Source organism: Orbicella faveolata, unplaced genomic scaffold (genome assembly GCF_042242905.1).
Source record: "Orbicella faveolata isolate gen_17 unplaced genomic scaffold, um_ofav_v1 contig_3, whole genome shotgun sequence".
In the NCBI taxonomy this organism is placed as follows: domain Eukaryota; kingdom Metazoa; phylum Cnidaria; class Anthozoa; order Scleractinia; family Merulinidae; genus Orbicella; species Orbicella faveolata.
In genome coordinates, this window is record NW_028301558.1 from 3,784,958 (window position 1) to 3,810,049 (window position 25,092).

Consider the following 25,092-nt stretch of genomic DNA (forward strand, 5'->3'; position numbering starts at 1 on the left):
ATCTTATCATTGCCTTTGTACAAGGGACATTGTTTTTGCGCACAGTCGAGGACCCTTCTACTGTAATGTTGGTGTCCTCGTTAAAGATTACTACTACTATTACAGTAAGAACTAGTAAACTAGCAAAAGCCAAGAACTGAGACAAGTCAAAATTGAACATTATTAAACTCAGGCAGTTTAACAGTTCCCAGCGCGGGACTTTACATTGTAACCTGTTTTGGAGATCTTGGCATTCTTTAACATCAATACTGTCTTAGCTACCTTTATATGCTCTGTGAGATTTTTAGGTGAAAAGATTGGGGTTCGAGGACTCAAATATCTCGAAGTTTACTCAAGATTAATGTTGATATCGGAATTTTTGTCATCAGTTTGTCTTTTGTGCCATGGAGGCATAATCTGTCCGAAAATAACTCTAATTAACCAGAACTTTCGGTGACTTCTAATTTTTTCTGGTGATCAAAAGGTTGGATAGCAGCATTCCAAGAATTTTCATCCTTTAAATACTTGTCAGAATTTCCCAAAACGATCCAGTACGTGACGACCCAAAACACCATATAAGTGCTCGTGATTAATTTTGATACACTACAACCAGCCACCACATACACAACACAAACCCTGTAGAATACAATCTGAATGAGCTTAGTTTTAACGGTGCAATGGTCTCACGGACCGCTGAACTATAACAACGCGCGGTTAGGTTAAAATGGAAGGTCCGCGTCGGGCCAAGTGGTCCATCCCGTTTTCCGTTGCATAAAGCATCTAGGAGTATTTCTACTCCCCCCTGGGATGGGATGGATGGCATGCTAGTCCATCGCAAGGTTAACCCCTGGCATTAAATTCTCCGGCACCCATTTATACAACTGGGTGGAGACAGACAGTGAAATGTCTTGCCCAGGAGCACAACACAATGTCCCTGGCCAGGGCTCTTACCCGGAATGCTTTCCAGTTTTCGCGCGCACGCAACAACCTGAGAAGACCGATATCTTTGGACCGATATGGCCTAATCCCTAGACCTGTTTCCACGATCTGTCATGTCTGGCCTTGGAGAAGGGTAAGGCGGGGGGGGGGGGTGGTTAATGAGACACCAATATACCCCATATAAACCCCAATATTTGCCCCCATTTGATACCAATATACCTCAAATTTCTAAATAAATAAATAAATAAATATATATATATATAAATTCTATTTCCTTGTGGTGAATGGATTTCAAAAAGCGCTCAACTCTTAGAGGAGCATAGTATATTCATTAAATGTAGTTCAGGACTTCAGAAGTGATTCATCGTTTTATTGCTACAGACCTGTTTCGTATGGTCAACAAGTGACCACACTCATCAGGCAACATCAACGAATGACCGGTTAATTTAAATGCTGGCGGTTAAATACAAATTCAAATAGTTGCCATGGTGCTGATTATTGCGTTACGTTATCTTAAGGTTTTTGAGTACATATCTGTTTCTGTGAGGGCACGAAGTTGCTAATTCATTACGTTTGTTGAGGCTACATAGGTCTTTCCTGCAGATTATTAGAAATTTTTCGTAAAGACATAAACTGCATTTTTTAGTTACGTTGTTGTAAGGCTTGGATTTTCTGAGGACTTTCCATGCTATATTGAATGGTTTCTTGGCGTCTTTCAGTTTCCATACATGTTTTGACAGTTCGGTGCTGTTTCTTTTGTTGACGTGTCGGAAGGATGTTATATGATTTCTGAAACGTTCTTTGAAGTTTGTTGCGAGTCCTACGTATGATTCTGTTTCTGTGTCGGTTGTTACGGTTGCTTGGTATACCACGTTCGTTTCAAGGCATTTACCTTGAAGGGGGCATTCGTCTTTTGTTCGGCAGTTGCACTGTTTGTTGGGTTGTTGTGTTGGGACACCCCCCGCAACTACTAAAGAACATCCCAGAAAACATAAACAAAAGGCTAACAAGCATCTCATCAAGCCAAAAGGTTTTCGACGAAGCCATACCCCCGTACCAAAAAGCTCTAAATGAAAGCGGATACACCTACAAATTGACATACAACCATCAGCCCATACAAACACCGAGGAGAAACCGCAAGAGAAACATCACCTGGTACAATCCCCCATGGAACTCCAACGTCAAAACCAACCTAGGAAAGAAGTTCCTCCACATAGTCGACAAATGCTTCCCAAAGAACCACCCACTTAACAAGATCTTCAACAGACACACGCTCAAGCTTAGCTACTCCTGCATGCCCAACATGAAATCCATTATCTCGTCACACAACAAAACACTCCTCTCCGATTACAACACAGCCCCAACACAACAACCCAACAAACAGTGCAACTGCCGAACAAAAGACGAATGCCCCCTTCAAGGTAAATGCCTTGAAACGAACGTGGTATACCAAGCAACCGTAACAACCGACACAGAAACAGAATCATACGTAGGACTCGCAACAAACTTCAAAGAACGTTTCAGAAATCATACAACATCCTTCCGACACGTCAACAAAAGAAACAGCACCGAACTGTCAAAACATGTATGGAAACTGAAAGACGCCAAGAAACCATTCAATATAGCATGGAAAGTCCTCAGAAAATCCAAGCCTTACAACAACGTAACTAAAAAATGCAGTTTATGTCTTTACGAAAAATTTCTAATAATCTGCAGGAAAGACCTATGTAGCCTCAACAAACGTAATGAATTAGCAACTTCGTGCCCTCACAGAAACAAATATGTACTCAAAAACCTTAAGATAACGTAACGCAATAATCAGCACCATGGCAACTATTTGAATTTGTATTTAACCGCCAGCATTTAAATTAACCGGTCATTCGTTGATGTTGCCTGATGAGTGTGGTCACTTGTTGACCATACGAAACAGGTCTGTAGCAATAAAACGATGAATCACTCCTGAAGTCCTGAACTACATTTAATGAATATATATATATATATATATATATATATATATATATATATATATATATATATATATATATATATATATATATATATGTATGTATGTATGTATGTATGTATACATCGATACTTTTATACTTTTAATTTATCCCGATATACCGAATACCTATTTATAAATTCAGAAAAGTCTAAATAATTTATGCCCGAATTGTGACCAAAACAAGAACCGAAATTAAAACGGCCCCGGATATCGTAGATACCCAAAAAAGGGGCCCGTTTCTTGAAGGTCCCGAGAAGTTTTCGCATCCGAAAAGCCGTAGCAAAATCTCAAACCTTTGACTACAGAGCTGTTTTATTCATATATTCTTAACACGAACAGATGTTCTCTTCATACAAAAAGTTTCAGGCGTATACACCTCTCTGTCTTTAAATACCGATTAAATAAAAATGGCTTTGCGGGCACGAAAAGTTTCCGGGGCTTTCGAGAAACGGGCCCCTGATCATATCGTTTTTGTGGCCAATAATACCCTTGGTCAGTAAGACTCAACTTTCATTGACACAATTTTATCAGTGTTTCTTGTTGATTTTTATCACCCAGTTAAACATAGGAAATGAGTGTACTGACTAATAAAAAAGGATGTCGTAAAATGCGGAACGCTTGCTTTCCGATGTGAAGGTGCTAAAAATAATATCCTTCAATATTCCACTGTGTGCACAAATTAAAAACATTGTCAAATTTGTTGAGTAAATTTTCAAGCGTCAGTTTTTCCTCCAAATAAGCGATTACTGTAGTTAGAATTAAAAACAAGCAAGGACAACAAGAATTTTCGGGCGAGTTTAAGTCATCTGGTCTTGTCGCGCGTGGTGCACGCGTGATCCATGGACTTCAATTCTTGAAGGGAAAAGATATTCCCGTACTAAGCCATTCCAAACTGGGGTCGAATTTAAGTTTACGCCTTTGTCGCTCTGAAAACTGCAGCTGAATGTCCTGTTTGGTCCTGCCCCTGGATTAAAAACATCCAAATAAACTTTTCGAAAGCTCTTTTAACCCAGTACTTACTTGTTTTCAAATAAACCTGACTCTCTTCCGCGTCTTGAGTGTCTCTTCCAGTCAAATTTAGGTGGAGTAAATGAACTACAAAGCAATTTATTTAAGATCGCCTCTTTCGATGTAACTCTTTTATATCATGTGTTTTTTCAAATCTTGTTTTGCTTCCATTCGTTACATATTTAGTATAGCTTTTTCGGGTTTCAATTGCTGTACACAACATTTTAGCGTTTGTTAAGAGTACGTTCTGCAATTTTAGATGTTTTCAATTTAGCTAATATTTAGGTTTGGACATCAATAAAGGACCCTTTCTAAAAGTCAACTTTGGCAAATAACTCGTATGTTGTTGTTATGTAAATAACGACATCGATAACTTTTTACGTGGGATTAGCTGAGTTTCAACAGTTGTACAAGTTGGCCCTTCGATGCAAGCACTGTTCATTGAAATAAACGAATTGGAAGATTTCCAAGGAAATTAAACATTTCAATCCGTCAGTCACTGCAGATATCCTTATCTGATGGTTTAACACTTAAAGAGCGCAGAAACGTGGCGAATTACGCAGAATTTTTTCGAGCCCCGAATTATGTTTGCGAGCAATGAGTAAAATATCATGCGTATTATATGTTAAATCGTCGAATAAGGGATTAATTTACTCCATTATTATGTCGTTCTCTAGTATTTCGCCTCCTAGTTTTTGAAATATATCTCGCATCATCCGAAAATCCTACTGATCGCATAAGGCGCGTGCGAGAAACGAAAACAAAATGCGACTCTTCAGTGCAACTTTACAGGCTTATATTTTGCGCTTTCTCTTTATCTAATATAGTTTAATGCCCGGAGTGGAAAAAAAAAAATGCCTGATTAACATTTTCGTGCCCTTAATTTGACTCCTGAGAAACAAAAAAAATATACTCCTGTTACTTCTATGTTACTTTGTTTGGTTTTTCTTGGCAAGGAAATTAATTTCAATTTAATTTGGCCCTTGGTGAAAGACAACTATTCTTCTTCAGATAATAATTGTCTGTTGAAAAATACTCTTTTAATCTGTCAAAATTAAACGGCATGACAGTTTCAGAGGTCGATTCTTCAATGTCGGGTTTTTCTACGCTGCAAAAATTATTTTTTGATATTTCAACTTCCCCGAGGAGCAGATAAACACTTTTTAGACATCAACAAATTTTGTTATGGGCCGATCAGTTATATTGAATCCAGAAAGGAATAGGACCGTGTAAACTTAAGTGTTTGAAGGAGCTGACATTTAAAAACAAAGTCAAATAAACTCGATGTCTGTACTGCAGGTGAAATGGCTCCCAGCAATAGCACTGAAAATGTCAATAGAAACGTATAAAGTCAATATTTTACCTGACGCCTCAAATTACATTCGTTTTCGTATTTGAAGATCAGTTATAATGGTCTTCAATTTTTCCTTCTTCGCTTTGTCTTTCGTAGGTACATGTAGATGGAAACCTCCTTAACAAATTAAGGTTCTAAGTACAATAATAACAGCTCTGAAATAAAACTGGCTACGAATAACTCATGCAGTATTCATGTGGCTTTAAACACACTTAACATATAATACAGGTGATATCACTAAAGCAAATACACGCGCTCTTTGGCTTAATATAGTTTTAAAGTTTCTTTCAGTTTCTTATCTGCTCTTGCAACAGTTTTTTCTCAACATTACTGCCAAGAAAATTCAATGCACAGACCGGCTATGTACTAAACTAAGCGCATTTTCGGTTAGTCAAAGCCAGTTTATATTTGAGTTCTGTGATGCAAATTTGTTGGTGAAATCAGTGAAGAAAGTCAAGCCTTCTTGCAAGTGATCGTTCTTTTATATTCCGCCCGGAACGAGCGGTTCATGAGGCCGTACAACACTGGGTTTATGGCTGACGACATGTAGATTGACAAACCGTAAAAGTAATAAACCTGTCTGGGAAGCATTGGTGCTCCATTGTTCATGTCGATTTGGTCGATAGCCCTAATAGGAAGCCAACAACACGAGAACCCAACAAGAACAGCGGCCAGCGTTTTGGTCACTTTCACTTCTTGCACGTGTGCGGTTCGTTGCTGGTTTTCTGCATTCGAGTTGCTTTCTTTTGGAAACACCGTCCTCCGCACCGAGAAACAGATACGGCAATACAGGCACGACATGATAATAAAGGGTGATATTATAAACGCCAATCCCATGCAAAGAGCGAAGATGAAATTCTGTTCCATGGCGAAAGCGCAGTACGCTTTTCCCGGGTGAAACATGTAGCCTTCTCGAGAGTAAAACATCGGGGATAGAGTTGGAAAACACGCCAAGCAAAACACCATCACGGCGAAACCAATCGACTTCTTCGTCGTGAAGACTCGGCGACACAGGTTGGGTTTAACCACACGCAGGTATCTGTTCACGGAAATGACCACCATTAACTGTAAAGATACGACCGCCAGGGTCAGAGGAAACGAGCCTTGGAATTGACAGACTTCGTTGCTGTAAATCCAGCGTCCTGATATGAGGACGCCCACGGTCAAAGGCATTGTAGCAATCGACATGGTTATGTCGGTCATGGCAAGAGCAAAGATCAACATATTAGTCGGCGTGTGAAGGCGAGGGTTTCGAGCAATCGCAACGCACACCAACGTGTTTCCCAGAGAAGCGCACAGGGCCACGAATGCTATCAGACCAGACTCCGCCACAATCACGGGCGTTGTTCGGGACTCAAGTTCGCGGGCTAACCGTGCGTTGTGAAATTTCAGCAGCTCTTCCAGATTTGACATGGAAGAAGGCTATGGTTGTAAAGTAATAAAAACAACTGCGTTTTGTAAAGCTTGTGCTTCTCACGTTAGGTGTGAAGTAGTTTTGTATCAAAACCCTCTCATCCTGGACTCTTATATGTTGGCATCACGTGACACTAGAAGAAACAAAGAAACACAGGTGCTAAAACCGCTGTTTTTCCAAAGCTATAATTTTTTGAACCGATCCTCATACATTTCTCACAACGTTAGCTCTCGGAAATATATTGAACGTTGTCACATTTGAAGATTTAAAAAAAGTGTTAATGAAAACAGTGTTCTGCAAATAACCACTACCGCTTGTACTTTCCTGTCGAACATAAATTTCCGTGATTGTAAAAAAATTGGTGAACTTACTAAACGTGTTTGATTAAAAACTAAGAAGCCTCCGGCACCACTTTTCTGTCCATTTTTGTTCATTTAATTTCCTCTGCTTTTTCTAATATAACCTTCCTCGTCATTATAGATTTGAAATTGTTCCTTTCGTCATTAACGTTCTCCTTGTTTTCCTTTGTTTGATAATCTTTTTCTCCTAATATTCAAGGCACTGATTAAATAGTCATTCCATATATCTTGAAATCGAGTAACGAAGCCCGCAGTGTCCCGAATTGGCTATTTCATGAAAGACGAGATTACATGTAAGAGCATGAACGAATGTTTTTATTTTATTCGGTAGGCTGGTTTGAATAATTAATATTTTATTTACGTACCAGCAGAAAGATCATAGTGAAAAGCCAAAAAGGAAATTGATGCACAGCTACCCGCACCATATGAGTCGGAAACCAATTATTTATGAGGCTCTTGCGTTCTCGCGTCCAGTGATATCCCCATCAAACATAATAGATTTACAAATTTTCAGTATTCCGACTTATATATCCCGGATTGTTTTTTTGGTTTTTTGGTTTTTTTGCGGGTACTATTCTATTAAGTCCACCGATTGTAGTTGGATATATGTTTTTAGCCTGTCAAAATCATGCTTAGAAATCATCATATGGACATATACATACATACATCATATGGACATATATACCCTGAGTGAATAGGACGTGAAAACAACTTTTAAAAACAATTTTACAATACGAAGTCCAACCGCTTGCAGTAATAAAGGATTTGTACCTACCCCCTGTTTCAGAAGATTTTATTCCCAGCATTTTTCGTGTGAGTGTAATTTACGGTTTTGTTGTAGAACGTTCATTTGTAGCATTGCGAGTGACTACATAAAAAATTACATGTATGTGAAATAATTCCGGTGGTAAATTTTGTAATTGACAAAACAATTTAGGGTGGTAAAGGGTATTTTCGTGACCCGTGATCGGCCCGTTTTATTTCCTGTGAAATGAGAAATAGCCATTTTTTTTCCTCGTGAATCGTGATTTCCATAGTCGCCGTGAACCGTGATTTTCCAAAACGTTCTCTTTTATTTTCCGTGAAGCGTGAAATTCCAATGTTGTATTTTTCGTGAATTGTGAAAGGGCTGCTTTATTTTCCGTGAAACGTGATCTATATCTCCCCTTTACCACCCTCACAATTCTGAGTTCAAGATCGATAAGTTTTAGTTTCAACGAAAACCGTAGGTAGATTTTTTTTCGGAAGAAAGTACATTGAACTTATGTAAAGTTTTGCTGCTAGTTTTCAACTAGATCTGATCGATATCATGTTGATTTGTCATATGTCTCTGGTATGATCGGATTTCCAAAATGATTCACTGGTCATAATTTGAAATATTATCGCACGTGCTTGAAAAGGTCATAAAATAATGGGTTCTTCGGAGTGAAAATTTTAATTTGCTCCTTCCACTAGCCTTTATAGACCGCGTTGATGTTCTTTTACAAAACTAACTTCTTTTTAAAGATAGATGCTAGTCTTACTAACCAAAGTGTGTATCGTTTTCATGTGACGTCATCATTTTCTAAAATCGAAAACTAAAAAGCCATCAAAGTTTTTATCTCCATCAGGCATAACAGGGGTGGGGGGGGGGGGGGGGTAAATTTATATCTGTTTACAATGTTGCAGCCCAATAGTGTGCTTCGTTTGAAAACCAGCGTATCAGTTAATTTCAGAGTTATGGCGGTGCGTGACACAAAGCTACAATCATTTGTCGAAACATATTTACCTATCTCAGGATTTTTAGCTTTTTCAGAAGTTAGATCATAAGGGAAAGTGCTTATGCAAATGTTTGTTTGTTCAGTACAGATAATCAGTCGCCTAGATAGCAAAAGTAAGTTCCATTGTCCGGCCACCATATTGGTGCACTAACATGGCGTTTCCATACTGGGCTCTGTAAATTTCTGCGAAACGTTTCGACAAATATCTGCAGTCTGGGAAAGCGCACAAACCTAAAACTTGGAAAAGTGTCTTCTCTATCTATTTCCTATAAGATCAGATTTCTTAACTTTATCCACTGAATGGTTTTCGACTTATTTTTTAATTTCTTTTTTTTTATTGAAGTCGATTGTATCGCGGACGAGTTGGGGACTAATTGGTTTCCAGTCTTTCAGGCGCGTTCATTCCAAAATGGCGACCGAACTCAACTGAGTCAATGCGCTTTTAATTTTGAAAGCTATTTTTGCTGCCTCGACTTAGCAAAACGATGAATAGTGACAGCACTGCGACAGTGGCTTGTTGAGACGTCAGCTGGTTGATTTAAGCGAGGTGAGTACAAAGTTGTTTGTTTCCCTTTTGTGCTCGCAGCACTGCTCACTGGAGAAAACATTCTTGAAGTTGATAAAACGACCATACACAGCACAGTTCAGGTAATAAGCTCGAATATTTAGGAGGCTTATATTTAAGGGCTGAATGGGGGATGGGGCTGTTGCCGGATCAGGCAGGACAAGTATATAGTGTACTAGCTAGGTTTTAATTTCCATACTTTGCCCTTATAATCAATCAAATATGTCCAAACGCGTCACGTGACTGAATTTGCCCCGGCTAAAACTGGGGAATATCCGAATGATATTCCCCGATTTTCAAAATTGTGCATGTTGTGAGAATTATTTGTTCTTAGGCATTATCTGTTCCTTGAAGCTCACAGTTTTCCTCAAGCTACAGTATCCCCTCGGTAAACTGTTGGCTTCTTGGGAACAGATAATGTCTGTGGACAAATATCCAAGAATATTTTCCCGCCAACTGGAGGCTATTGTTTATATATCACATGTGACGCCTGTAGTGAAGATATCAGTGACCTCACAATCAGTTTAACACGATCCTTGTAGGCATAATGTGATGATAACAGTCAAGGAAATATATAACTATGAAGTTCAAGTGTTCTTCAATTGATTGTCACTTCACTTCAGTTTAGGATTATTTTTTCATAAATTTCTGAAACTTGGCCAAAACACTAATTTTGGGGTGCTCTTTCCAGATGCAACTGTTGCATTGGTGATTTTTCAATCAAGCAGAAATAATGAGTTTCAAATGACTGTATCGTGGACTGTTTATATTACATGGGCTACATCAAGGCACACTAAGATTGAAAATCTGTTGTTTTAGAGCTTTCTTGTGAGCACCTAAGTGGATTTTGATGGTTTAGTTAGAATAGTACAAGTCTAGAATGCTACATCGCAAAACTGAAGGAAATTTAAATGCTGATGCATACCAAAAGTCATGTTGGAAATTCAAGCACAAATAAATGTTTCACTTGCTTGAAAGCTCTCTCTGGTGGTGATGGACAAAACACTGACCCCTAGTCCATGGACTACCGTAATGGACTACCCAAATGGACTACCCTCAAATGGACTACCCCTAAAAAATGCTATTTCAGATGAGTGGTATGTTAAGAAGCTGCGATTATATACATTGCACTTACACTGCACAAAGGATGCTTTTCTTTTCACTCCACATCACCTTCAGCCGCCATTTTGAATAACTATAGTGAATAAAATTGATCCAATCCAGACAACTCTTTTCCGAAAACGTTTATTTAGAAAATAAAGATGTTGTTGTTGTTGTTGTTATTGTTGTTGTTGCTGTTGCTAAAGGGACAGTCTCTGGGATGTTGTGGCATAGTGGGTTTAATAGTGACTTTGTTGATGATTTGTCCAACTGTACTGTTTCAAAATTGGTCCATACTCCAGTAACAAAGGAGGAGGAAGCTTCGATAGACTACCATATACTGACTCTCGCAAAACCACAAAAATTTCCACATAATTATAGTCCAGGCCAGCCAAGAATACTACTGCTTCCACTCCACTCTGAATTTTTGTAGCGTAGTCATTGGAATTTCTTGCTGTCCCATAGCTTTATCCTCATTCCCATTTCTATTTCATTTTGATACACTCAGGAAAAAACCAGAAGACTAGCTGCTTCTATGCCATAATTTTCACCACAAAACAAGCAAAACAAATCATGAGTAACATCCTGAAGATCATTTCGTCTGTTCAAGAAAGACTGAGCTACTGAATCACATGGGAGGAAGACTGAGTTGTCCACAGAATAATTGATTTGATTTGAGTCTACACTTTTTGTGTACAGCCGTTGTTTTATTCAGTATAGTTATTCAAAATGGCGGCTGAAGGCGATGTGGAGTGAAAAGAAAAGCATCCTCCGTGCAGTGTAAGGATATAATTGCAGCTTCTTAACATACCACTCATCTGAAATAGCATTTTTGAGGGATAGTCCATTTGAGGGTAGTCCATTTGGGTAGTCCATTAGGGTAGTCCATGGATTAGGGGGTCAGTCTTTTGTCCATCACCCTCTCTGGTCGCTACACCCAGCTTTGCCAAAAGTAAAAAAGCAATTAAGTAGTATGGAGGTTGAATGTTGCCGTTGTTTGTGAAGGGTGCATATACATGTAGGGCGGGTTATGGAAAGAGTTAAAAACTTTCAAATCTCTCACATTCACACACTTTCAGTAAATAAATATAGTGATACCAAACAATTTTACAGTCTTCATTAATTTTCACATGCAATTATTTTGCCATATTTAGGCAACACAAAGATGTCTCAACCCATAAGATCAGGCCATAGTTCAAGATCTTTTTCTAACCTTCCCTGATACTGAATGGGTCTGGAATTTGTTCAGCTACATTAAATCCACTTCAACTTACTTTTGTATTGATCATATTATGCTGTGGAATCCAAACTTTTCATGCATTCAGAGCACAAACTTCTAAAATCACCCCCACACGCCACGTACATGTAGTAAACACAAGCAACCAGACAAATGCATATGTCTTTAGGGTGATGTCATTGTTTGTAAACTGATACCTTCACTATAGTCTCAAACAAGTTACTGTACATGTAGGTGTTGGAACAGATGCCCATATCACGTGTATGTGCTTTGAGGTCCACTGGTTTAATTTATTATGAGTTGTCTTTACATTTAATTTGCTGTGCCATAAGAAAGTATGTGATCAGTCAAAGATATTTTAATAGTAAACATTTCCAGGCCAAAAATGATGTTGCTTTAAATATTGAGGTTTTAAGAAATAACAATTTAAAGGAATTTTTTTCTATTAATTCTAGGTAATTTACAATTGAGTCACTACTGCATGAAAAGCAACCCATATGACATGGAATATGCCTGATTTACAATCAACAACATCACATTCCAGTCCCCTCTGGATGGTCAAGGGAGATGGTGCAGATGATGACCATGTGGATCTCGCCACCTTCTTGAAAGAGGACCAGATATATCTGTGAGTTGGTGAGTGATAATGACTTGAGAAATTTGGAGGTATTTTTTGTTCTTTTCCTTTATTAATCAGTTGCATAATATTAGCTGCCATTGGTTGGTCTCATCAAAACAATTGAGAGCAAGTTCTTCTTTGCATTGTTGATCAATTCTGCATTTATCCCACCCTCCACCCTTCCCCCCCAGAAAAATGTATGATCGTTCATTCAGGTCACCAACTGTCTGCAACAAAGAGAGGAACCATCTATTGTATGTAAAATTTGTTTGAAGGAGATAATCAGGTAATCAGAATTTTTGTTGAGGGAGCTTCACCCATTCTTTGAAACCCTAGCCTTAACTTATCTCAGTCATGTGTCTGACCAGTCCACAAATATTTTACCCTGTTTCTTACTTACTGTATGGCATTTCTCTGTGCCACAAGAATGCAACAACACCTTATTGGCATGATTATATAGGTGTGTTCCCTGATTTCCTAACTCAATCTTAGTCCCCATTTAGTTTGTGAGAAGCTCAGCCAACAGGAAACCATTTCTTGCTGGTCTTTTTAAAATGTTGAAGTGGTATTTGATCATACAGGGTGGTGTGTATCTTGGAGAATCTTTCTTGCACATTCAATAATAGTGTTGAGTAGTATTTCAGACTTTCGTAGGTTCACTTAAGCCTAACTCCATTTTACACCAAAAAGGTAGCTATGAGGGGTGGTGACTGGCCCTTTGAAAGCGTGTGTCTCACAAAATTTTAGCCAAAATTTGCAGGTCTCAAACATTGATGTCTGGTAATAAAATTTATTTTACAAAAGAAATTCTTTCACAGCAACTTATGACTCAATGCTTCATGAGCTGTGAAAGTCAAGCAAGGCAACAAGTTCTAATAGTTTTCAGTACATCTGATAATGCATAAGTGCAAATCCAACAAAACACACACACTTTTTCACTCGTCAACACATCATTTTTTAAAGAATAGTTTTCATAATTACAGCATTTTCTTCCCAATTCTCTGTCTGTGGGATGGCCACATTATAGAAAGTGTCCATCCTTGTAGCATTTTCTTCCCAATTCTCTGTCTGTGGAATGACCACATCATAGAAAGTGTCCATCATTGTGGCATTTTCTTCCCAATTCTCTGTCTGTGGGATGACCACATCATAGAAAGTGTCCATCATTGTGGCATTTTCTTTCCAGTTCTCTGTCTGTGCGATGACCACATCATAGAAAGTGTCCATCATTGTGGCATTTTCTTCCCAGTTCTCTGTCTTTGGGATGCCCACATCATAGAAAGTGTCCATCATTGAGGCAATTTCTTCCAAATTCTCTGTCTGTGGGATGCCCACATTACAGCAAGTGTCCATCCTTGTAGCATTTTCTTCCCAATTCTCTGTCTGTGGAAGGACCACATCATAGAAAGTGTCCATCATTGTGGCATTTTCTTCCCAATTCTCTGTCTTTGGGATGACCACATCATAGAAAGTGTCCATCATTGAGGCAATTTCTTCCAAATGCTCTGTCTGTGGGATGACCACATTATAGAAAGTGTCAGTCCTTGTAGCATTTTCTTCCCAATTCTCTGTCTCTGGATTGACCTCATCAAGAAAGGCTTTCGAGATTTTGGCAGTTTCTTCCACATTCTCTGTCTCTGGGATGACAAGAAATGTTTTAGTAATTACTGCAGTTTCTTCCAAATTCTCTGTGTCTGGAATGACCTCCTCAAGGAAGGCTTTCGAGACTTTGGCAGTTTCATCCACATTCTCTGTCTCTGGGATAACGAGAAATGTTTGTGTGACCATGGCAGTTTCCTCCAAATTCTCTGTCTCTGGAATGACTTCATCAAGGAAGGTTTTTGAGATTGTGGCAGTTTCTTCCACATTCTTTGTCTCTGGAATGACAAGAAATGTTTGTGTAACCATGGCAGTTTCTTCCAAATTCTCTGTCTCTGGAATGACCTCATCAAGGAAGGCTTTCGAGACTTTGGCAGTTTCTTCCACATTTTCTGTCTCTTGGATGACAAGAAATGTTTGTGTAACCATGGCAGTTTCTTCCAAATTCTCTGTCTCTGGAATGACCTCATCAAGAAAGGTTTTCGAGCTTGTGCCAGTTTCTTCCACGTTCTTTGTCTCTGGGATGACAAGAAATGTTTCTGTAACCATGGCAGTTTCTTCCAAATTCTCTGTCTCTGGAATGACCTCCTCAAGGAAGGCTTTCGAGACTTTGGTAGTTTCTTCCACATTCTCTGTCTCTGGGATGACGAGAAATGTTTGTGTAACCATGGCAGTTTCTTCCAAATTCTCTGTCTCTGGTATAACCTCATCAAGGAAGGTTTTTGAGATTGTGGCAGTTTCTTCCACATTCTTTGTCTCTGGGATGACAAAAAATGTTTGTGTAACCATGGCAGTTTCTTCCAAATTCTCTGTCTCTGGAATGACCTCCTCAAGGAAGGCTTTCGAGACTTTGGCAGTTTCTTCCACATTCTCTGTCTCTGGGATGACGAGAAATGTTTGTGTTACCATGGCAGTTTCTTCCAAATCCTCTGTCTCTGGAATGACCTTATCAAGGTAGGTTTTCGAGATTGTGGCAGTTTCTTCCACATTCTTTGTCTCTAGGATGACAAGAAATGTTTGTGTCATTATGGCAGTTTCTTCCAAATTCTCTGTCTCTGGAATGACCTCATCAAGGAAGGTTTTCGAGACTTTGGCAGTTTCTTCCACATTCTTTGTCTCTGGGATGACAAGAAATGTTTGTGTAATTATGGCAGTTTCTTCCAAATTCTGTATCTCTGGAATGACCTCATCAAGGAAGGTTTTGGAGATTTTGGCAGTTTCTTCCAAATTCTCTGTCCCTGGGGTGACGTCATCAAAGAGAATTTCCATGATTGCAGTGCATTCTTCCCAGTTTTCTGTCTCTGTGACGACCTTATCACAGCTTAATTCTTCAGAAGCCTCCCATATTGGAAACTCATTGCTATTGAAGTCTAGAATGGGAAACAGGGGCGGCTGGGGCACTGCCTTGTTCATGTCATTCTGTGAGCGCACTCGACGCAGATTTTCCTGACATTTTTTGGCTTTTTCCATCAGATCCTTGTACCGCAGATCATTCGAAAAGAAATTTGCCATCCTTTTTATGGCTTGCAGTTTTTCCTCTAGCTCTGTTTTACGAGTGCTGCATTCACTGTGAAGAGAAGCAAGTTTTTCAACATTTAGAACTTGACAATAAAACGCATTTTCTTGCTACATGTCCTAACATTTTCTCAGGCTGTGCAATACATGTAATTATGAGAAGGAGAGGGGCTTTAAAAGCAGGGGGCATCATGTAATGTCATACCCTTTATGTAAATTTATTTTTGAAAAGGAGGGGAGTGGTATATAATTTTCTTGTGGGCAAACTGACTGAAAATATTCCAATACCATTTATGTACATACATCACTAACAGTGTACTCATTTCTTTCTGGAACTGATTCAATATGAATTTTACAAGATTTTTATGTCATCAAAATATAACAAAGAACTAACGTTAATTAGTACGAGAGCCACAAGCAATTTACTTATATGGTCACATGGCATTTTAATGATTTTTAAAAATTATTTTTAATTATAACACAGGAGTACATCCAGGATCTCAGTCAGTCAGTCAGTCAGTCAATCTATCTATCTATCTATCTATCTATCTATCTATCTATCTATCTATCTATCTATCTATCTATCTATCTATCTATCTATCTATCTATCTATCTATCTATCTATCTATCTATCTATCTATCTATCTATCTATCTATCTATCTATCTATCTATCTATCTATCTATCTATCTATCTATCTATCTATCTATCAATGAATCAACCAATCTATTAATCAATCTATCTAACTATCAATCAATCTATCAGTCAATCTATCAATCAATCTATCAATCAATCTATCAATCAATCCATTTCTCAATTTTAAAAGGTAGCCCACGTCACTTATGTAGTTTTCAGAGGGGCGCTGCATACTAAAGAGTTTAAAGCTAAAAATCTAAAAACGTAGCTATTCTACGTAATTTTCACAAAGTTAAAGTTAATAATTTTGAACGTTGGAACTGTTTTTTTAATTTCATCTGGTTAAGTGTTCCAATCATTAATGGCATGGTAAACAAAACGGTTCCGGCCCCAGGAGAGACGTGGTTGAGGCTTACAAATGTTGTTTTTACTTCTCCTCTCGTCCCTTAAAGCGCAGAATATCTTAGTAACTGAGTACTGTAAGAGGAAACACTGTTGATTTGCAGCATTATTCAAGCCCTTTTGTGTTTCTAGTCCTTGATACTCACATGATCTCAGACATCAACATTATGTGCTCTTCTAATGCTCGGTCCAGACTACCCTCAGAGAGTTCTACTTGAGCCATCGGATGACTTCCTGTACTTTTCGTCGTCTTTTGTTTTCTTTCTGCAGCTCTTTCTCGCTGCTTGCCCACCTCTACAGTGCTTCTGTGTGCAAACATGGAAACAGTTAGCATGCCAGTTTACAGACTGAGTTATTTTACAGCACAGTTTTTGCCAAACTGGTATTCCTGCGCTTAACGTTTGAGTGCACTTTGTAACATTTTTAGGGAATTTGACGAGGAAGTGGATGTGTTTAATGACAAAAACAAAACTACTAGAATTCTTACCCTGTGGTCTGAATATCTTCTTCAATTCTTCTAATTGCTTCATGCAAATCGCAGAGTTCTTTTTCCATTTTTCTTCTGTGGATTAACAAGAAGAATCCGTCAACGAAGACTGAAAGAAACAAAACTCAACAAGCGTCTTTAAAGATTCACACCTGGACTTGACTTTTCTTTCACCGCAACTACAACAATTTAAACGCCTTACGAATCGTAAAACACCCATACTCACAAATTTGAGAGTAAAATACCAGGAGAAAATTTAACGCGCAACTTGCACAGTGTTTTTCAACTGAATGTGTCTACGTACGTCGAGTGACTATTGTAATGTTTTTAACACGACACGCGCGCGCTCGTGCTCGCGCAAGTTAAGGTGACTGCCATTTGCGACGAACAGCTACTGTTTGGTTGAATTTTGATGGTTACGCCTCTCGCAATGTTTAGTCTGTCCAGGATAAATCGAATACGTTGCATTGTGAACGCTGTTCTCTTGCTTTTACCAAAATTGCAGCTTTTCTTGACTAAAGTGTTGGGTTTGTCAATTGTGATGCCATTCAAGTTCTGTCTGTTCGCTTAAGTTTTTTTTCCGAGGAGTTTCGTGGGCTGATACAAACGCGGATTTTCTGTTTTGAAGAATTTTGAAGTTTGTGTAAACCTATTTTGCGTTAAGCGTTGTAGACGCTACATATCTTTACAGGGTTAAATTTCCGTCTGGTAACGTAGACTAATGTAAACCCAGATATCGAGTGAGAATTTAACTGAGTAGTTTCCAATTATCTCGCTTAGGTGAATGATGCAGGGGTGGAGTTGATGGCGTGATTGACGTTACACGCAGAAAGTTGAAAGCTTGACTGACATTACGTACACGCGCAGACGATCATTGCAGGCGGTAACGGCCTCACACCGGCGGTTGATAGCGTGACTGATAGAAGGTTGATGGCGTGAACCGAGAGGATTATTGGTGTGATTGACTTGGCACGGAAACGCTTGATTGGATATCGCAGTGGAAAGACTACCAGAGTTTGAATGTAACGGTGAGTAATGACGCAAAAGAAACATACTGATACCCTGACAATGGAATGACTACCGATATGACAGGAGTTCCAACGCATCAACGAAGTATGCACCTAGTTATCGATACTTTGATTCATCTGACCACAACGCACGTGATTTGCTCGCTTTTCAACGTAGATTATCCATAAAAAATCTCCAAAGTGGACGTTCCCTTAAAAAGTTTACCGTCAAACATCCACTAACGACCACCTCCCTACAACGGCCACTTTTTTGTTCCCGGCGGACAGTCCAATTACCCCACAACCGAACGGCCCCTCTCCACAACGGCAACGACCACTAAAGCGCGTCCCTACTGCCAAAATAACTTCTCGATAACGGCCAATTAATCAACGACTGTCGACTGATGTGTACGAAACACCATTTTTTATTGTGAACGGGCACGAAACTTGAACGGGCACGAAACTTGATCGTACCGCGCGTCGTTGGTCTATGTTCCAGTTTGGTTTTTGTTTCATTGATACATTTTGATTCCGTTACGTATTTATATGCTACAATGAGCATTTTATAGAAATAAATATGTTGCAACCCTGGAAAAAAATAGGTGTCATGTTACACCCTTGCCTTCCCATAGCGGCGGCCACCTCTCTATAACAGCCACTTTCCTCTGTCCCCAAGGTGGCCTTTGTGGAGAGGTTCGGCTGTACTTTCTGTAACAGAAATCAGATGCGGATATTTAAGAATGCATTCACAGTGCACCAGGTCGGAGAAATTTCTATGTAGTTAACCAAGGACAGTTATCAGGTGTATTTTGTTGTTGCTGTTGTTGCTGTTGCTATGCTTATAACCCTTGCCTGCTGTGTATATAAACATTCAAAAAGTGCGTCCAGTAAAAAAAGAAAAGGAAAAAAAGGTTCCGAGCTGTAATCGAACTTGTGGCTGTGTGGATTGAGGTGCGACAATGATCTCCACTACACCACGCAGTAAACACGTGAAATACCGTTGCAAATAGTTTATCAAATAATATAGCTTGAGCTATGATTCGTCAGTAACTTTCAAAGACAACCAATCATGACCAATCTTGATAGCCTGTTCATATTTTTTGAATGTCTCCAAATAAAGATCTAAGAATGCAAAACCCTTTAAGATTTTGAAATAAACTAATCATACAAACCAATATTGCGCTAAAACAGAAAAACAAGCTTATAACACCAAATTTCGGTCAAAGTGCCTTGGAACACAAGGTCGCCATAGAAACGTGAAATATGACATTTGGCCATTTGGGAAGGGGGTGTTAACGCTGTTGTAGTACGGTGGTTTTGAAGTCCATTCGAGTATTTTGTGCACCCCTGAAACCTCTCCCTCCTCCTGTCCCCAGGTTAAACGTTGGTCAAAATTAAACGCGCGTATTTTGTTCTCGTAAATGAATCTGGTACACGATCTTCTGGCGGAGGCTCAGCCGGCCAGTTTTGTTTACTTAATATGAATTCTAAATTTTACGAAAATAAAAGGCATTGAGTTACTTATTTCAGTTTTTTTTTTCTTTTAAATAAAGCGAACAAGCAGAGCCCAGCACCTTTCAATTTATTCATAGGATCACAGTCGCTCACTGTCTCCCGGTCCTGCAGTTTCTTCACTAGTTTTTAGAGCTAGAGCTAGAACATAACGCCCCTAACAGTGAAAATACTTAATTAATAGAGGTAGTATTCAAAGCGGACGAATGGAAAGAGAGGTTCTAGAAAGGAAGTGTTTTACTGGAGTCCCTCAAGCTTAGTCTCAGAGGTCACGTGTGTGCGCCGCCCTTTATGTTAAACTGTTATCCCTCAATATTTAAGTTTTATTGGTGTTTCCTAAGTGTTCCTTATTGTTGCTTCAATTTTTTGGTTGTAATGAATATACAATGTAAATTGCTGGTGAAATCATAATAGGCGATATTGCTGTAACTGAATACTGAGAATTTGTTTTCATTTATTTCAGGTATTCAGTCAAGAAAAGCAGTAAGGCCTGGACGAGCTGTTGATGATGTCATTTTGGATTGATCATACACCACGTATGTTTTAAAGCTACAAGCCGATACGTTAATATATCTACTGTATGTACAAGTGACAGGTTAGATATCCCTTCTGAGAAATATCTTTTTTGTAACCGTGCTGTGGAGCAGAAACTATTTCTTTTTAGAGAAGTTGAAACCTTGAACTTGAAAAATAATATTTTGCTACTGTCAAGGGACGGCAAACGTTTACGAGAACAAAACAGAAATGAGGATGGATAGGACTGGGGAAGATTTAGACCGATAACATTTCAAATCTGTAGATTCTTGATTTCACATGTTTCTGACGTAACTCCTTATCAGTACTAAGAGACGTATCACATTTTTCGTTATAATTTTGTTAAATACTCAGTTTGTATCAATCTTTGGAAAAATCGGATTTTGTCAGTGCTTTTTTTCGCAACATGTAATAGTGATGATAAGCTAAGGAAGAAATTATCGTTTGTTTACGTAAGAGAAGGTAGTCCTTACAATGACGAACTAAAATGCAACTTGTTTGCATGCACGGATTGAAAAATAGGGCTTTCATTTTAGCCTGGTTAAAACATTGATGTCGCGTGTATTTTTCCTGTTTAAGTTTCATTGGCTCTGTGTAAAAGAAAAAAATACAAATTTCATTTTCGTGCTGTTTTTATAATGTCGAGTAGGCAATGGCTTTGCATTTTTCTTTCCTTAAAGTATTTTGGTTTTCAACGCGAGACGGAAGTTTACCGATGCATATTTTCACAACAGACGTGACTGTTTATGATACAGAAAACCTGCGAAATTCAAAGTCATTCAAATTTTTTATTTCAATAACAATACGTATGATAATTCTATCGACTCACTGTCATTCTTTTATCATTTTAATTCACGTTTCTGTTGTTGCTCACGCACAGCTCGGCTAGGTTAATATCGTTCAATCTTTCGTGCGTAATTTTTGCTGTAATCATTGAAAAAAGAAGTTTATTTAGTGGCAGTTGTAAACTGAAAGAGTGACTTATAAAACCTCTGAAAGTTGAGTCGAACTATTCTTTGTAGTAGTCAAAGAAAAATATTGGCCATTATGTAATTTTGTCACCTTTCTCGTGGGTTTTGAAAAAAATATATCACGTTCATTTAGCTTATAGTCTAGCTCCACAACTACAGGTAAAGGCAATCGAGTGTTGTTACACTAAACGGCAGAGTAAATCGTTACTGGATTTTGTTAATATTGCCGTTACACAACACAACAGTTCTTAAACTTAAGTCTTATTTTGATCACACCTTGAGAATGTAGCGGCGGACATATGACGAAGAGTTACGGACTTTTATAAATAACGAGTACACTGTTATTTATTGTTATTATTGCACGCAAATGATATGGACACTGGAAGATATGCACTCAGAAAATGTTTGAAACCTTTTATTGTATTTTCTTTGTAATAATATCACAAAATAAATTATGATTCTACAAACTTGTGTCAGTTTACTGAAAGCTTTGCTCGCAAGACTCTTTTGCAGATTCCTCACAAATGACGAGTCACAGCAAAGAAAATTTTCAATCTTGGAAGATGCGATGATGTGGAGCAAGAGTTGAGAACTACCATCCTTGTAGTACAGTGGCCTCTAATACGCATGCGTACTAGGTGAGTGTCTTAGTTGTAAGAAAGTCGAGTATGCTGTGTGTGGTAACTGTAAGTAACTGATAACTTCGTTTAGTGTAACCCGAAGTTTGAACTTCGGGTTTAAACTTCGGGTTACACAAGACGAAGTTATCAGTTACTTACAGTTACCGCACACAGTATACTGGACTTCTTACAGCTAAGACGCTAACCTAGTACGCATGCGTATTTGAGGCTACAGTACCACAAGGATGAGGACTCTAAATCCTTGTTATAAAGTATAAAAAAAAAAATGCTAGTTAGTGGAGGTGGCGGGGAGGTGGCGGTGTTCGACATAAATTTTTGCCTTCCTTCCCGCCAAAAGACTTAGAAACATTTTAGCCAAGAGTATGATACCAAACGATGGGAACTCAAAATTCTCGCTATAAAGTATAAAACAAATGCTAGTTAGTGGTGGCTGGCGGGGAGGTGGTGGTTTTCCACATCAGATTTCGCGCTCTTTCCTAGATCGACTTTTATCTTTGCCCTTTCTTGATGTTTGTCATTTCTATGGCACCTAAAAAAGAAGAGAACAAGATCTTTACACATAAAGTATCTCCCATTAAAAGACTTAAAACAGGTATCCAATCAATCAATCAATCAATATATTTATCGTGATCGGTACGCTTAGCTAAAAAGCTAGTATCCAGGAATATTATTCCAAAAAAAACATAATTTGTAACAACTTAGACTTGTTCAAATAGTGGAAAGACATCAATGTAGCGGAACTAACCAAACAATATTTACTAAAAACTAGTCGTAGCGAAATTTGTTTGCATCTCTGTTGAAGTTTTGGCACTTAAAATACTAATCCTTGTCGAGTTTTATTGGTATGAATGCTTCTCAATATTTACTGATTTGGATAAATCTCATAACAAAACAGCAAGTAGTTGCTCATTGACCCTTGCTTTTTTAACTGAAGCTTAAGTTTTTTTGCCAGCGATTTTAAATTTGATATAAGCTAGAATTAACTAAATGGTTTGGTATTAACGAGGTCAAATTAAGCATAACTCAAATATTCAAATCCAGATTAAACAAGTTAACAATACGACTTACCTCACGCTCACAGACAAATACCAAAGGAACTTTCCCGATAGCGAGCAAGAAGGTTTCCGAAGCCGTCCTCTCAAACTTTAAAACTGTTCGCTGTTGATGCCTTAAACGAAACAAAAGGAAATAAAAATATTTCACTGTTATCCGAAAAGAAAAATAAAGAAAATAAACGGCGCTGGCAAGAATGAACGCAAATACGATGCAAATCGTGCCGTTCGCTGGTTGTGGTAAACACATTTATTACGTTTTCTTTAGCATAACGTGCGATTTCACTGACAGTCACTGCAATAAACTAAACTTTAGAATTACTAAAGCATAAACAAACAACTCAACCGTTATTTTCCCTATCACCGTTAATATGTTGATGGTAAAATTCGTTTTATTATCTAAGGTTGCGACAGATATAAATTTGACAAATTTATAATGACTTGCATGTTCCACATTTTACATACTTCAAAGCAAGCCTTGAAATTTAACGTTTGTGTCTAGATGAGCAAGATCTTTTTCAATGAATGGTCGCAAGATAAAATTTCTCTAAGAAAACGTTCAGTACAAAAGTAACATTGTGTGCGCTTCTTTCGTTTCTCCCGCTGACCATTGTGCGCGCTGTTAAAACTGGTATGCATTGGCAGTCAATTTTTCTTCCCCAACTGTGTCAAAGCCGGTTGGCGCAGTGGATTGGTGCGCGTTTCTTGGTAAGAAGCGTATAGTATTTCAGAGAGTCGCAGGTTCGAATCCCGGTCCTGACCAACAGAACAACTTTTTTTCTTTTTATAAACTGAAATAAATTGATCGAACCTTCCGTACCTAAAAAATGTCTATAAATTCTATGGTGTAAAATTCAACCTTCTAAAGCGAAGGAAAAAAGGCAAAGAATATCTGGCAATATATACTTCATGTTCAGAAAGTGGCCACATTCAATTTATTTATATGGACTGGAAATAACGCCGACATGGCTTCAAAACCAGCTTATAAAAGCGCGTTAAAAATTTTTATGTATGGGTAATATCAAAACCAGAACACTGTGTACAAGTCTACAGAGAGGCCTTAACATGTGGTTTGAAAATTCTCAAATAAAAATGCAACTTAAAACATGAGGGACCCGCATTTTGAACCTATTTTTGGTCTTGCTGAAGTTGGTAAAGAAGCCTACCTATATTCTGGAAACTCCCCGATGAAAGATTGTCGCGTTTGAACATCTTTGGTCACCTTGACTGTTAAACCTGTAGAAATTAACAAAATCATTTCAACAGAGTGTTAATTCACTTTTCAACTGGCGTATCTACACTAACTCTATAGCTTAATACCAATTTGAATCATGCAGACAGTCCAGACTCAAACCAGGGTAAGTTTCTATTTTGCACCGCTTTTATGTACTTGTGGGGTCAGTCTGTCACACGGATAGAGAAATACACGGGTCTACGAGTATTGCTTAGCGAACTCAACTCTTTTGAATGGCAGGTCAAGTCTTACACCCAACTCTCTGCATTCCTGTCTTCCAATATTTCTCGCCAAAAGAGCAGTTTTACACATATTCCAAAACTACATGATGTGTAACAACTACGACTTCCAATTCAATAACTTCGAATGCTTAAAAAACGTAAACCAACCAAACGCTTTTCGAACAGTCACCGTACGAGTAATCGAGGCAACATGAATTTTCTTTGACATGTGTGAACAGGATTTCAAGCCCGGTAAAGATCTGTAAGCGTGGTTACGGTTAGCTACCTGAAATGTCCCCGCTTCCAAAATAATCTTGTCAAAATTTCCCAACCAGCAGACATCAACAGAGAATTTGCACACACTAAGCGCACTAGGGGGTGATTCTACACCTTCCGTGTGGTGGGGGCGGGGGCTGTTATGTCATACAACCTACAGGAAACAAGAGTCAGGGTTAGATTAATGAGGATAAGAGCCCCCAGGTATCCTAGCCAGCTGTCTCGTCTGGATATTTTAAGGAGCACATCTGCTGCATACCCCTGACGCGAGATCCTTACTAGAAATATGACTGGAAATCTGCCTTCAGCTGCCAAGTTGAGATTCTCTTCTTTAACTGGCAGAGGGATAACATAATGACTTAATGAGTAAATCTCACAATAAAACGGCAAATGGCGATCACTAATTTTGTCCCATTGACTGATCCAGTCTAAACTATTTTGTCAGACATTTGAAATTTGATAAACTTAGGATACTTCACCCACACTCAAATCCACGTGCACAGCAGTAAACATGTTCACAACTATCTTACTCAAGGAGCTTTTCCAACAGCGTGCAGGACACCTTGGAAAACCATCTTCTCAATCTTCGAAGATGCTCGTTGTTGATACCTAACAAAAATAAATGTTTTATCCTTATCTGACTTAGTTATCAAGTTGCCATTTTAA

At 38.5% G+C, this 25,092-nt stretch overlaps 2 protein-coding genes and 1 long non-coding RNA gene across 3 annotated transcripts; 2 read left to right on the plus strand and 1 right to left on the minus strand.

Annotated features, from left to right (window-relative positions):
• The first annotated feature begins 1,707 nt into the window (after positions 1 to 1,707).
• LOC149106099 (uncharacterized) lies at positions 1,708 to 2,742 on the plus strand. The gene has a single exon (XM_089297849.1). It carries the CDS (start codon positions 1,745 to 1,747, stop codon positions 2,726 to 2,728), a length of 984 nt encoding a protein of 327 aa, XP_089153975.1. The 5' UTR covers positions 1,708 to 1,744; the 3' UTR covers positions 2,729 to 2,742.
• Positions 2,743 to 4,949: 2,207 nt separating this feature from the next.
• On the minus strand, positions 4,950 to 6,939 carry LOC110067053 (beta-4C adrenergic receptor-like). Its single transcript, XM_020774334.2, has one exon. It carries the CDS (start codon positions 6,696 to 6,698, stop codon positions 5,739 to 5,741), a length of 960 nt encoding a protein of 319 aa, XP_020629993.2. The 5' UTR covers positions 6,699 to 6,939; the 3' UTR covers positions 4,950 to 5,738.
• Positions 6,940 to 9,036: 2,097 nt separating this feature from the next.
• LOC149106100 (uncharacterized) lies at positions 9,037 to 21,469 on the plus strand. The gene is made up of 4 exons (XR_016209889.1): positions 9,037 to 9,365; positions 12,177 to 12,357; positions 17,759 to 18,006; positions 19,961 to 21,469. It is a non-coding gene; the product is annotated as an uncharacterized LOC149106100 (long non-coding RNA).
• Positions 21,470 to 25,092: the final 3,623 nt, after the last annotated feature.